Source organism: Ursus americanus, chromosome 3 (genome assembly GCF_024610735.1).
Source record: "Ursus americanus isolate L20-20 chromosome 3, mUrsAme1.1.p, whole genome shotgun sequence".
NCBI lineage: Eukaryota > Metazoa > Chordata > Mammalia > Carnivora > Ursidae > Ursus > Ursus americanus.
Genome location: NC_142129.1, coordinates 32144596 through 32158961, shown reverse-complemented (window position 1 = coordinate 32158961; position 14366 = coordinate 32144596). Strand labels below are relative to the sequence as shown.

Here is a 14366-nt window from a genome sequence, read left to right as displayed (position 1 = left end):
GTTTCTTAATAGAAAGGCTAATTACACCACCAAGCCATTTTTTGTACAGTATTTTAAAATAAAGAAATAAATTGGGATATGTTATTTCACGCAACTAAAACCACAAACAAAACTAGTCGCTCACAGCAAAACAAATAGCAATTTGACAATGCAGCATACCTGGGTAGACATTACATGAGGATAACGGCTCCCATTTGTCAAGCTCCCATATTGTGTCCTTGTGTGCTGCTGTAAGCTAGGTGTTATCCTGGTCTTGCAGATGAGAAAAATCAGCTCACTTGGTGCTAAGAAACTCCACTGTCCTTGGATGGGAACCCCAGCCTATCTGATTCCAAAGGTGGTGGTGCTCCTGACTTCTGTGATGTGCCACCTCTCCCACGATGAACCCTTCCCAGCAGCCCCAGCGCTGTGTCCAATGCCTTCTCTTTTTATTTTGAAAACAATGTGCCATGGGAACTTTTGTGGTTCTGGAGAAGAAGCAAGAGGAAATTTTATGACAGAAGAATTTTCTTAGAAGGTAGTCTTCTCTAAGTCTACCCCCCGCCCCAGCCCCAACGCTATGGGTAGAGAGGGAAGTAACTTGCCTTACAGTCAGTTTAACTCTGAAGTATCCCTCAACGTGAAGTGATATTCTTCACACCACATCTGTCCATGGACCTGCTTTGGAATTCAGGTGGCTGAGAATTAAGAAATGGGACTCTAAACTGTGGTTCATCTGAGATTGGATTATTATCTTGATATCATTATAGGATTCAAGTGCAGCATATTAAAATCTATTAGATCACATTATTTTTTGAGGAAATTCTCTAAATGTGGTTTAGTCAGACACTGACTTTCTCTTAAATGCTATCAATGCTTTAAGGAACTGCAGAGTCAACCCCCTAGGGGAAGAAGTGGTTGTGCTTCAAAAGGCAATTAGAAGATAGAAAACAAAGTCTAACTGAGGAAAATTGAACTGTTCATGACTTGAGGAATTACATGTGAAAGGGACAGCTAATGAACTTCCTATGTTTGAGGAAGCAACTTTAAGATCTATACACACACACACACACACACACACACAGCGAGAGAATAATAAAAAAGAGCATCACTGCCCAGAATTAATTGTAAGTAATAATAAATAGTAATTAATTAAACATTCTGTCATCTTTGTTCACCTTCTTTTCTGAAAAGAAATAAAACAATGTAAAACTATAGCCCCCATGTGACCACCACTCACAGTTTGCCTCCCCTAAGGCACCAGCAACTTTGTTTTTTCAGTTTGCTCTCCATACATTTCCATAATGTGCACCCATAAATGATATGTAGAATTGTGTGCATTTAAATATTAAATTATATGCTATATTCTACAGAGTATTTCTCCACTTAAAATTGTTTCATGTTTTTCTACATTGAGATATATTAGGCTGAATTCATTCCTTTTGCCTGCTGAACAGCATTTCGTCATATGCATATACCTCACTTGATCTATCCATTCCACTGTTTAGGACAGTGCTCCCTGTCCTGTGTGAATATCACAGAATGCAACTGCTCAGAAACTTGCGTGAATGGTTTTTAGGGAACAGAGCTGGAAACAGAAGTATTGAGTTGTAGAGTTGGCCTTGTTAAGTTTTTATTTTATTACACTCTGCCAAATCAGCTGTATGTAAGAGATGTTATGTTTTCCAAATGTAGTATCACCATGAAACTCTTCTTATGAAGAACTTTTATTTTTTTAAATGTATTCCTGTTAACCAGAAGTTCACTAACTGGAGCCTGAAGTCTAGATCTGGTCTTCTGCCTGTACTGCTGTCTTCATGCTACAATGTCAGAGTTAAGCAGTTGCAAGAGAGACATATGGCTCACAAAGTCCAAGACATAAACTCTTTGGCTTTTTACAGAAAATTTTTCTGGCCCCTGTAATAATAGTATTACCTGTTATCAATCTGTTTACTTTTTTTGTTTTCTTTTTAAGTGATATAATATTCAGCCACATAAATTGATAAATAAGATGATTTTAGAGTGTGATAAAAACAGTGGGAAACAGGGATATGAGTGGGATGCTGACATTAAATAGAGAGAGTCTGAGAGAATGCCATATGAGCTGGGACCCAGGAGACGAGGCATCCACGGCTCAGAGAGGTTAAGTAGTTTGTGCAATGTCACATGGGAAGTAAGTGGTAGGAGTGAGTTTTAAGCTCAGGAATAACTCTATGTTTGGGGCTCTTTCCTCTGTAATACAGCTGTCTTATATTCGTGTAAACACAGAACAAAGCAGGTAGGTAATTGTAGCAGAGAAGCATAAGCAAAATGGTTTCATTCTTCTGGACTTGGCAGGCCAGAGACTGGGGTTCTGATGTGTTGAAATTTGGAATCGGTACTGATGACTGGGTTTGAATCATAGTCCCAGCACTAACTTTGGCTGAATCACTGAAATTTGCAGCCTTCATTGTGTTTTGGTAGGGTGGGGGTGGGAGGGAGCTCATCTGTAAGCTGAGGAGGGTGATTGGATGATCTCCACGGGCCTTCTGGCTCTCACTTTCTATGATGCTGTGACTTTAGGAGGTGACATTGGATCTGGGCTTTGGAGGGTGGGGTGATTTTGACAGGCTGTCTTGTAAATGATAGGAAAAGGTATTCCAGGTGGTGAGAACAGTTTGAGCAAAAACACAGTGGCGAGTAACTGTAGAAAGAATTCTGAGAATGGTGTACAGTGTTCTGATCTGACAAGGTTAGAGTTTAATCCTGTAGAAGACCGGAGAGGCAAGATGCATTGGCACTGAGCTGCGGAGGGTCTGAAAATCATGCTTAGGAACTGGAGAATTTTTCCTTGGAATTATAGGATTTGAAGGGTCTTGGGTCTTTTTTTGAGCATTTCTGTCCATTGACTGGCCTTTGTCTATATGAGTAGTTCCAGTGATGAAGGCTTCTCTAGACCATCTATTCCATTTTCAGACAGCTCTAAGTATAAAATAATTCTTCGTTACATTGAATCATAACATGAGTTCTACCTACACCTTTTCCAAGGTGTAGATAAAGTCATTGGAAGATTTTAAAGGTGGAGGAACATGTTCAGGGATATGTAACCCAAGGGCCTAAATTAGGCCTTTTGCAGATAATATGTACCCCAAAGGTAGAGATAACTTTTAAAAGCCTTTAGAAAGCATTCCATTCATGAAATATATATTGAGCATTTATGTTGGATCAGTCAGTGACCAAGAATCTGGTGATAAGCCAGAATTCCTATTTTCACACTCTTCCCGAGCTCATGGGGAAGATGGACCAGTAGACCATTGTGACAATGACTCTGGGATTTGGGGGCAGGAGTGCTTAACGTGGCAGATAAAAGCAAGGAGTCAAAGCGCAGATAAGGTTCCTGGAAGTTGAGGGGCTGTCCAGATTGATCAAGGAGGCGGAAAGGAGAGCACTGCAGGGATGGGGAGCATGGAGATAGAAACGTGAAAGAATGTGACCTATTTAAGGAACTAAAAGCTGTTTTATGGTGGGAACATGGTGTGTGTGTAGGGAAGTAGCTAGGAATGAGGCTGGTATAGTGGACTGAGACTGTCACGAGGGGCTGTGTTTGCCATGCTAAGGATTTTATATTCTGAATTTGATGAGAAGCCAATATATATTTTTTCCAGTATATATATAATGTTTTTCTTTTTGAGAGACAGAGAAAGAGTGAGCAAGCACAAGCAGAGAAAGAGGCAAAGGGAAAGAGAGAGTCTTAAGCAGACTTCATGCCCAGCATGGAGCTCAATGTGGGGCTCAGTCTCAGGACCCTGAGATCATGACCTGAGCCAAAATCAAGAGTTGGATGCCTAACCGACTGAGCCACCCAGGCACCCCTCCAATATATTTTTTGGTTGAAGTATAAATGACACATAATATCCTATTAGTCTCAGGTGTATATTATAGTGATTCAATATTTTTATCCTGAATGAAATGATCCCCACGATAAGTTGTTACCTGCTGTCATTTTAGGAAGTTATTACAATATTATTGACTCTATCTATGCTGTACATTACATCCCCATGACTTATTTATTTTATAACTGGAAGTTTGTACCTCTTAATCCCTTTCACCTTTTTCTCCCACCCCCCAACCCTTCCCCACTCTGATAGCCAACAGTTTGTTTCTTGTATCTATGAGTCTGTTTCTGTTTTGTTTTTTTCATTCATTTTGTTTTTTAGATGCCACATATAAATGAGATCATAGAGTATTTGTCTTTCTCTGACTTACTTATTTCACTTAGCATAATATTCTCTAAGTCCATCCATGTTGTTGCAAATGGTAAGATTTCATTCTTTTTATAGCTGAGTAATATCATCTTTATCCATTCATCTATTGATGGACACTGAGTTGCTTCCATATCTGGATATTGTAAACGATGCTGCAATGAACATAAGGGTGCATATATCTCTTTGGGTTGGTATTTTCACCTTCTTCAGTTAAATACCCAGAAGCAGAATTGCTGGATCATATGATAGTTCTATTTTTAGTTTTTTTCCCATACTGTTTTCTGTAGTGACTACACTAATTTACATTCCCACCAATAGTACATAAGAGTTCCCTTTTTTCCACATCCTCACCGAAACATGTTGTTTTTTAAATCTTTTTGATAATAGCCAATTTGACAGGTGTGAGGTGATATCTCATGGTGGCTTTGATTTGCATTTCCCTGATGATGAGTGATGTTGAGCATCTTTTCATGTGCCTGCTGGCCATCTGTATGTCTTCTGTGGAAAATTTCTATTCATATTCTCTGCTCATTTTAAAAGGGGGAGTACTAATTTTTTTGATACTAAAAGTCAGTATTCTTTTTTTTGCATTTCCTTATCTACTTTATTATTTTTAAAAATTTAATTCCAGTATAGTTAAAATACAATGTTATATTAGTTTCAAGTGTACAATACAATGATTCAACAATGCTGTACATTACTCCATGCACATCATGTTGAGTGTACTCTTAATCCCCATCACCTATTTCACCCATCACCCCACCTGCCTCTCCTCTGGTAACCATCAGTTTGTTCTCTATAGTTAAGAGTCTATTTTTAGTTTGTCTCTTTTTCCCTTTGTTCATTTGTTTTGTTTCTTAAATTCCACATGAGTGAAATCGTATGGTATTTGTCTTTCTCTGACTGACTTATTTCACTTAGCATTATACTTTCTAGATCCATCCATGTTGTTACAGATGGCAAGATTTCATTAGTTTTTTACAAGGAAGCCAATATTCTTAAAAATAGTTTTTCCTCCCCAATTTATAGAATATACATATATATTCCTTCTAAAAATACTAGAGCATATGGAAAATATGAAGAAATACAGATCATCTTTAGGCTCACTAACCATAAGTAACCAATGTTAAAACATGTTTCCATATTTCTAACCAAGTGTGGTTCTATGCATAGATACAGAAGAAAAGCATGATCTTTTTGCAAAACAGAGTTTGTATGCTGCTTTTTCTTTTGTAATGTTGTGTGTCAGCATTTCCTAGGCTGTGTTGTTAAAAATTATTTGAGAATTTATTAATGTTGACATACAGTAGCCCAAAAGATGACTGTGTCTTATACCTGAATGCCTCATAATGGGTCAAATTTTAAGTTGCTTGCATTTTTCACTGTCTTTTTAAAAGATTTATTTATTTGAGAGAAAGAAAGCGTGTGCGTGCAAGTGGGGGAGGGGCAGAGGGAGAGGGAGTGGGAATCTTAAGCAGACTTCAGGCTGAGGGGGAAGCCCAACACCGGGCTTGATCCCACAACCCCAAGTTCACAACTTGAGCCGAAATCAAGAGTTGGCCGCTTTGACTGAGCCACCCAGGCACCCCACGTTTTTCACTATTACAAATAATGCTGTGATAAACAGCCTTGTTTGTAAATTTATATTCACATCTGCCTATTTCCTTGGGGCCATGTCAGTGGTTACCTTTTAAGCAGGAGAGTGATGGACTCAGGTATGTATATTTGAAAAGCCATTCTGACAGTGGTGTGAAGGGTGGATTGGAAAGAGATGATCCAGAGGCAAGCAGAGAAAAGATGCTATTTGAGCAATTTAGGCCAAATATACTATAAACTAAGTTATTGGCATCAGAGAAAAGAGGACATGGTAAAATTCTTAAGGCATTTGCTTGTTTGTTGTTTGTTTGTATAACAGAGCTCTCTGGGAACTTGCTGAAAGCTATTAGCATTTTGTACATATTAGTTCAGGGGTTTAGGGACCTCTAAGGTGATTTTAATTAGTAGGGCATAGAGGGTAACAGGGATCAATGGCTCCCTTGATAGGAAATACCAAGAGGGAAAAACAAGTTTGAAGGGTTGGCTTGGGGAGGAGGAATTTATGAGACCAGTATTAGATGCATCAGGTAGAACTGTCAGGGAGGTAGTTTACAAATTGATTTACTAGCTTAGGAGACTGGTCAGAGCAGGATGTGAGGACGTGGGAGCCATCTTCACAAAGGTGCTGATATTGAGACCCTGCACACAAGCGCAGTCCTGGATATCAGAGTGCCTATGAGAAGAGCACGGGACATAACGAGGGAGGCTGCTTACTCCTAAGTAGGAGATAAAGAGGAATCTAGAGAGGGAGTGAGGAACTAAATATAGAGAAATCCAGAAGAGAATGGTGTTGAGGAAGCCAAAAACGACATGAGTTTCAAGGAAAAAGTCATCAAACTGTCAAATGTTGCAGAGGTCAAGCAAGGAAAGGACTGGAGGGTATCCATAGGAGCAATTTAAGTCACCTGTAAATGTGGGATGAGCAGATTCTGAGGAGCTGTGATGTGGAAGCCAGATTGCCGCTATGCAGTAAGAAAAGAAGGAAGCCAAGGGATGCGAGTGCGCATGGCTTGTTTCAGAGAGAGCTGGTTGTGAGGGACTGGGGAGGGCAAGGTGATAGCTCGAGTGAGGTGGGGCAGTGGGAATTCGCTTTTCCTTGTTTATATTGAAACAAGGAAAGCTAGATTTCCAAATTGTTATGTGACTTTGATTAGTTCTCTAACATTTGCTATTTGCCATGTTTAAAATCTTTTTATGGGTGATTATTTTTTTGGGTGCTGTATACTCTCTCCAAGCTTCCAATGAAAGCACTCCTGCCCAAACTGCTAGCATCCTGCTTCAAGTTCTGCTGAAACAGGCCCAGACCCCTGTGTTTGCTCACATAGTCTCACTGGATCTTAGTCGGACTCCCCTCTCAGTTTTTAAGCTTCAGCATGCTACTATTTGGAATTACAGTTTTAAAATTTCAGAATATGACTGATGTCCTTGAAGTTTGACCTTTACCTGAAGAATTGGTCAAAAATGGTAAATGTTTAAATGTTGCAGTTTAGAGAATGTCTTTATTGTATTGCCAAATGTTGAATGACAGGGAGCTTTAATTCTAACAAGCTCTAATTAGAAAGAAGAAAAAAAATCAAAGGGTGATGTCAACCAGAATCAAAGTGAACCAGAACAAGAAATACTTTTATTGGTTACAGAACATCAACAATGTGTGGTATAGTCTTATTCACTTCCTTTACCAGCAATGAAAATACTGCAGGCTGTCCCTAGGGGGTTCAGACAGGCTTATTGAACACATAATCATTTTGATAGGTGTTTTTCGCTGGTAATGTGATGCTCTTTGGGGCTACAGAAAATTATTTATTTTTAGAGATATGCTAAATGATTCTTGGCTTTGAAAAACAAGACAATGTGGCAAATGTTTCTAATGTAGGAAGAAGTGGATAGTCAAGGCAACATATCCACTGGTTTCTTACTTTACTGTGAGTTAGCCTATTTTTGAGTATTGTTTCTCTCAGCACAATTGCTTTAAAGATGCTGACATTAAAAAAAAAGAGTTATCACTGTTTTAGAGGGCATTGTGTTATCACAGAAAACAGTTACCATGTAAAAGATTAAATAAAGAATATATACACGTACAAGTACATTAGTGCATATATACACATGCATATATACCATATATGTACATGATTTTGCTGTATAAAGAACCTGGTTATCTTTCTCTAAGACAGATTTTACTTTGAGATTCTTGGTCCTTTCTTCTTTCTTTGCTTTCCAGTGAAGGAATTGTATCTTCAATATTCAGTATTCAATATTGTATCTTTTAACTCCCTGTGGACCCCTCCTGCTCCCCTTCTTGTCTAGAACCTTTACGCCATTTCTTTAATCATTCTTGCCAACTTTTCTTGCTGCTTGACTTTCTCCTGAATCTAATTCAGTCTTCCCAGGTTCAACCTCATCATCTGACCTGTTTGCTACTGTACCTGGGCTGATGAGCACTGCTAACTAAAACTTGACAAGCATGCCAATTGCAGCCTCTTTGAATTCATGGTCCCAAATTTGCTAAGCCCTCACGATGGCCTTAGCAATCCTGGCTTGTTTTCCACAAAGTTCTCACCTTTATGGCTATTCTGCACTTTCACCCCCATCTTCAAACTTCCTCCCTGTCACCTGTTCCTTCAGTTTCAGAAAATGATCTTGACTCCTGTCTTTTTGAGACCATCATGCAGGAACTCCTGAACATCCTTCCTTTCTACTACTCTTTATCGCTTACCTACACATTTTCTCAACTTGTATCGCCTTCTGGTTATTTTCCTACTTTTTCTCCGTAACTTTGTCACCAGGCTGCTTGAAAGAATAGTGCCTGCTTGCCTCCCTTTTCTGTTCTCTGGCTTTCATCAAACTGTTCTTAATGAAGTTAAACTGTCAACGCCTATGAGATAGTGTTCAACTTTTACCTAATTTGCCTCAATCATATTTTAACATTACTGAGGGATACCTCTAAGCGTCTTCCTTAGTTTTTATGAAACCCCCTCTCTTTTGGATTTCCTTCCACATTAGGCTCTCACAGATTCAAAGTTACCATTTTTCCAAAATAGCAGGAAAAGATTTGAGCGTTTAATTCTTTACAAAATAATAACTGGTATGAATGCTTATAATTCAGTATTACATGTACTTCTCAAATTATATTATACTTTTTTTATCATACAAATGTATTACAACTCAGTACTTGTTATACTTTTAGAAAGTAAGAAATACATATTAATTATCATTGATTTCTTCTTTCCAGTTAATGAAGGAGTTCCCCTTGCTGAGCATGTTCAATATCCATGAAAACCTTTTAGAAGCTCTTCTGGAACTACAGGCATATGCTGATGTTCAGGCAGTCTTAGCAAAGTATGATGGTAAGTTCTTGGGCATTTTTATCTACTTGAGTATTTTTCTCTTCTTGATGTATTTCAGTGATTAGATCAGAAAGATCATTTCAATTAGTACAGGACTTTGATAACTATGCACTTACAGAATTTTTACAGTTTTATGATGGCATTTTATAAAATCTTAAGAGTTTTATGGTCAGTCAGTGGGGGCCAGAACTGTCCAGTGGCCTGTGCCCCATGCTTCTCTTTCCTTCCCCATAGGCTCCCCTTCTCCTCTTCCTGTAAACAAGAGTTAGGCACGCTCTGATTTATTGCCTTCATGGTCAGAAATCACTCAGAACCTCTGCAGGCAGCACGTATCCTGTTGGGACAGCCCCGACTGTTCGAGCTCCTGCTGTGACCCCTCATTGGACAACTGTGACCACTACCAGTTGGTCATGTTGATCCTTTGAAGCAATATAGAATAGCTAGTAGCCCTTACTACAGCCTTTGTGACAGTTTGGGAAATATTTGAAGAGAAAATAATGTGCCCTTCATCCCAGGTCTTCTCATCAGCAGAATACCCCCATTTCTGCAAGTGAAGGGCTTTGAAGTCTCTCCGCCATTCAGGTTACTTACCCATGAGCTTATTTCATTTTGCCTCTTCTTAATAAACCAGAAAAATGAACTGACACATTTTAGAGATTTCAAAACTTGTGTTATATTGCCATTGTCTGTGAATTCACTATTTGATTAATTACATAAGAGTTATCCACATAATTCCCTGCCATGACCTACTCCTGGAATCTCTGCAGAAGTTTATATTATTCTACCTTATCTCATTAACTCCCCCAAATAAACATGTTTGCTTATAAAATGGGTGTTAGGGAGTGGTTACTTTTATCACATGCTCATTTTTTGCTTTGTAAAGTTTTTTTTTTTTTTTTTTTTTTTTTTTTTTTTTTTAAGTAAGCATCTTCAGTACATTTAAAGAACTGTTCAGGTCAAAATTTCCAGGAATTCCTCAAACTAATAGAACAAACTATTTTATTTTAGTGCACAGTTCTTCATAAGGAATCTCTGAAGCAGGTTGGAGTTGTTACCTCCTACAGTTGGGGAAACTGAGGCATTGGGAGACTTGGTTTTGTTTTGTTTTGCTGTTAATTCTTGCTCAAATCAGTGGAAGCTACAAGCCCTCAGCCAGTGATGGCATTACTTGGCCTGTGCAAACATAAGCACCCTGTGTAACAAGATATACCCTACCTAGTATGGAACTGATTTTAGAAAGAGAGAAAAATATTTGTGGCATACTTTATAGTAAACAAAGTAAAGACTGTTTGGCCTTCATGTCAGCTCACTTTTGTTCTCTGTTTATTTGCTGGAATCTCACTATTTGGCTGACCTTGGGAATCTAAGCCATAAGACTACCTTATAAGCAAAATGCTCATACACGGAGGGTCTTTTGGTGCAAAAGGAACCCAGTCCCATGTACCTGGGTTCAGGTGGCCATGCACTTTTTCCAGATGCTATCCTGTAGCCATCAGTGCTGTAACAAGATTCTGGTGTTCTCATCCCTGGTGCCGACCTATGCTCAGCCTACTACACCAAGGCCTAAGAAAAAAGTTCTAACTGGTAGAGCCTTTGATATCTCAAATCTCATAAGGCTCCTTTCACAATGATCTCAGTTCATTACATTAATCATCAGCTTTGTGTTATAAGACTGATTGTAAAATAGAGAAATGAACTCATTTGGAGCTTTCTGTCATCTCTGTCTATCCCATTGCACAGCCCCGGACCTACAACAACCAAATGCTGATTTATTAGATTCTGATAACATATGTTCACATTATTTGTTATAACAGCCCGTCCCACCCTCCACTAAAACTTGGCTCACACTTTGCAAAATTCCTTTGTTGCGAATGGACAAACTCACCATACCAGGGCCCTTGTGTTGAGCTTTGTTTATGTTGTGTACCTGGCAACAGAGATGATGTTCTTATTCGTTATTCATGGAAAAAGAGCCTCATTAGTGGCAGGACACATACTGTTGCTGAGATGCCTTGGTAGGAGTTTTGAGTTCAGCAGTTGTCAATAGACTGCAGATGATCTAACCCTGACTGAATTCTGGAGGGTGTTTTGGTGAGGACTTGGCTCAGGCCTGTGTCATTTACAGTAGAAATATAATGAAGTGGCTGCTGAAGTTACTGTTCTTGTCGAACGAGCCACAACCACGCAAGACTATTAAAAAATATGCCTCTTGTTTCTCACCCCATACCATAAAATGGGCTCTTTCAAGTTCATCCCTGGTGCTTTTCCTGGAGACCCAAAGAACCTTGACTGAGTTGTTACCTCATTTTTCTGGCCCTGTGCAAGAAAATGTGGGTGCTTCAGAGGGCTTGGAGTACAGACAGCAATTAGGGGCGCCCTGTTCTTCACCCTAGTTCAGATGTCATCAGTCTAATCCATGAGATGCTGGAGACAGCACTTTGAATCCCAGCCTCCTCATCCCTCTTCATAGAGCCACACCCAAAGCAGCACGATTATATGTTATCTTTGCAAATTGGAATGCTCTGGTTGGGTAGCTATTTCTTGGATGGTTTATGGGTACAGCAGTCCTTCTTTATTACTTTTGCTAGGTGGTTGGCTGAATTTTTTAAATAGTATGTTGGGAAGTGACACAGCGGGATTTGTGCTGCTTTCCTGACCGTTGCAAAAAAGATTTAGAAACATGGCAAGGCAGGGGGAAACCAACATGTTCAAAGGAAGGAGGAAGGCAGCATGTATCCCTTTGCCTCATTCTTTTTGTTGTTCACCTTTAAAAAAATTTTTTTTTAGCTTTAAGTTTTAAAAGGGATATTCACAAACTCCTTTTACAGTGAAGCACCTGGATTCCTAGTAGGATTACCAGTGAATTGGTCGTACCTCCTTGTAATCTGTAGTCTAATTTTGATTTTGCCCTTGAGATAACTTCTCATGTTATATTATTCCAGCCATTAGTCTGAAGTGCTGTCTTGCTATCCTCAGGAGTTTTCATACTCTTTTTTCAATTTGCTAGCCCACATTATGGGTGGGCAGTTTTTATCTGGATGGTTGGTCCTGTTTTGGAGTCCTTCACACAATGACTAAAATAACAGCAACAACTAGCATTTGTTGAGTTCTTATATTGTGTCAGGGTCAGACATGATTCTAAGCTCTACACGGATGAACTCATTTATTCTTACCACAGGAATATGAGGCAGATACTATTATTAGCCCTGCTTTATAGCTGAGGTAACTGGTACAGAGATAAGTAACTTGTTCAAATGAAGAGCCTAAGATGTAAAGCCATGGAGATGTTATATTGTGAGAGTAAAGAGAGAAACCGAGGTCTGGCTTTGTTCAAAAAGATGTGAATTCCATGAGGAAAGGAAAACCAGAATCAAAACTGAGGTAGTCTGACTCCAGGCCCATGGTCTTAGCCATCATGCTTCCACTGTCTCTGATGTTGGCAGTATTTTTTTAATTGTTTTTATTAACACCGTTGTTGTTGTTGTTGTTGTTGTTGTTGTTAGCTACAGTTTATTGAGAACCTACAGTGTGCCAAACATGTTATACACATTACCTGTAACCCTCAATAACCTTGCAAGGAGGTACTTTGATTCCATTTTAGCAGATGCAGAAACTGAGGCTTTGAATTTAAGTAACTTTCAAGACCACGTTCCTTGAGAACTGCAGAACTGGGATTCAAATCCAGGTCTCTCTGCCTCTAAAAGCCCATGTATTTTCCATAAATGTAAGCCTTGTTGAATGACTTGCGCTGCCTCTCTCACCCCTTTTAGAAAGTCATGAGTTAGGTGGTCTGGAGCCGTGGTGCAGAATTTCAGTGATGCCCAATTATCTTCTAAGATTTCTTTTTAATCATTCCTTAAGAACCTGGTATATCTCTATTTGCTTATCTTTCTGAAACTCTCTTCAAAATATGGCTTTCTATTTTCAATCACCTTGTGCCTGATTTCTTTGTCACAAAGGGGATTTGATGTATGGTGTTGATTTAATTTGAGATTTATCATCTTTTTTTTTTCAGTCATACATTAGCTATAAACACAGAAATGTTTTTAAGATCGTTAAGTGATCAGAACCTTTTTTTGGAACCACTGAGAAAGTTGTTACAAGCTTTGGGTTGCCTTTCAAAGGAGCTTATAGACCACCTATGTTGAAAACTGAAGTCTAAAGATTAGGGTGGTAATGTGGAAAATAATTCATGCATTTATTATTCATTATCATTTGTGCATTTCAATGTTAGAAGAATCTTACAGAGCAAGTGAATGCAAGTGTGATTGCTACAGAATACCTTTGGGAGCATCTAGTTTTGTCTGTCTTTAGTTAGCGATCACTAGGTATACCCAGGGCCATCACTGGTGGTGGCGAAGAGTACTAGCCCGGTTGCCAGCCTGCTGAGATCAAGCGCCAGCTCTGCATTCACCAGCTGAGTGAACTTCAGCATATTACTCAACCTTCTAAGCCTCGGTTTCTTTTTCTGGAAATGGAATCAAGGCTTAGAAAGGCTAAGTGACTTGCTCAAGATCACACAGCTGGGAATTTGTCATGAGAATTAAAGTAGTTAATCCATGTTAAATGTTTAGAACAGTGTGGGGTACACATTAAGCGTTCAGTAACTCTCAGCCATTATAAAGAGCTAAGATCACTCCTGAACTTCACCACTGTTCTCAGTCAATATTGTTTAAAAGGAAAACCATATATAAAATGTCAGTTAAAGTGAGAGAATAAGAACCCTGTCTTGTGCCCCCCCAAAAGACAGTGTTATGGCCTATTATGAAAATTACTTATGGATCTAATAGGACATGTAGATAGATAGATATTTGATAAGAATAGAAATGCTTAGTTTTATTTACAATTCTTAAATTTTTGGAAAGCTGAAAAAAAAAAGTGCCAGGGATTTTCATTCCTGATCAGAAGACAAATTGTTTCAGCCTTAAGGCAGTTTGCACCAATGGAAATACAAATCCAAGCTCTTTCGGATATTTACTCCATTAGGTCATTTAGTGATTGCCCTTAATTTGGGACAGAAATTTCCCTGTGAGGGACAAACTGGTCTTTTATATAGTCATGACTGTTATATAAATGAAACAACTGCATCAAGACCATTTTTGCGGTGCCATCAAGCCCATCCTAAATTAGCATTATTATCTGCCATCTGGTAATGTGCAGAGGGTATGCTTTCAAGAACAGAACTTGTTTCTAACACTGGGGG

General features: G+C 38.9%; 1 protein-coding gene across 10 annotated transcripts in view; it reads left to right on the top strand.

Moving 5' to 3' along the window:
- Positions 1 to 14366, top strand: part of ST7 (suppression of tumorigenicity 7) — a 231257-nt gene that overhangs the window by 164468 nt on the left and 52423 nt on the right. For all 10 annotated transcript variants that reach the window (XR_006778648.2, XM_045792785.2, XM_045792787.2 and 7 more), the window contains one exon: positions 9049 to 9163. Coding sequence is in view for 9 of the 10 variants with exons in the window: in XM_045792785.2 (XP_045648741.1) it covers positions 9049 to 9163 (115 nt within the window). In the remaining variant the exon portion in view is untranslated. The remainder of the gene's footprint in view (positions 1 to 9048; positions 9164 to 14366) is intronic.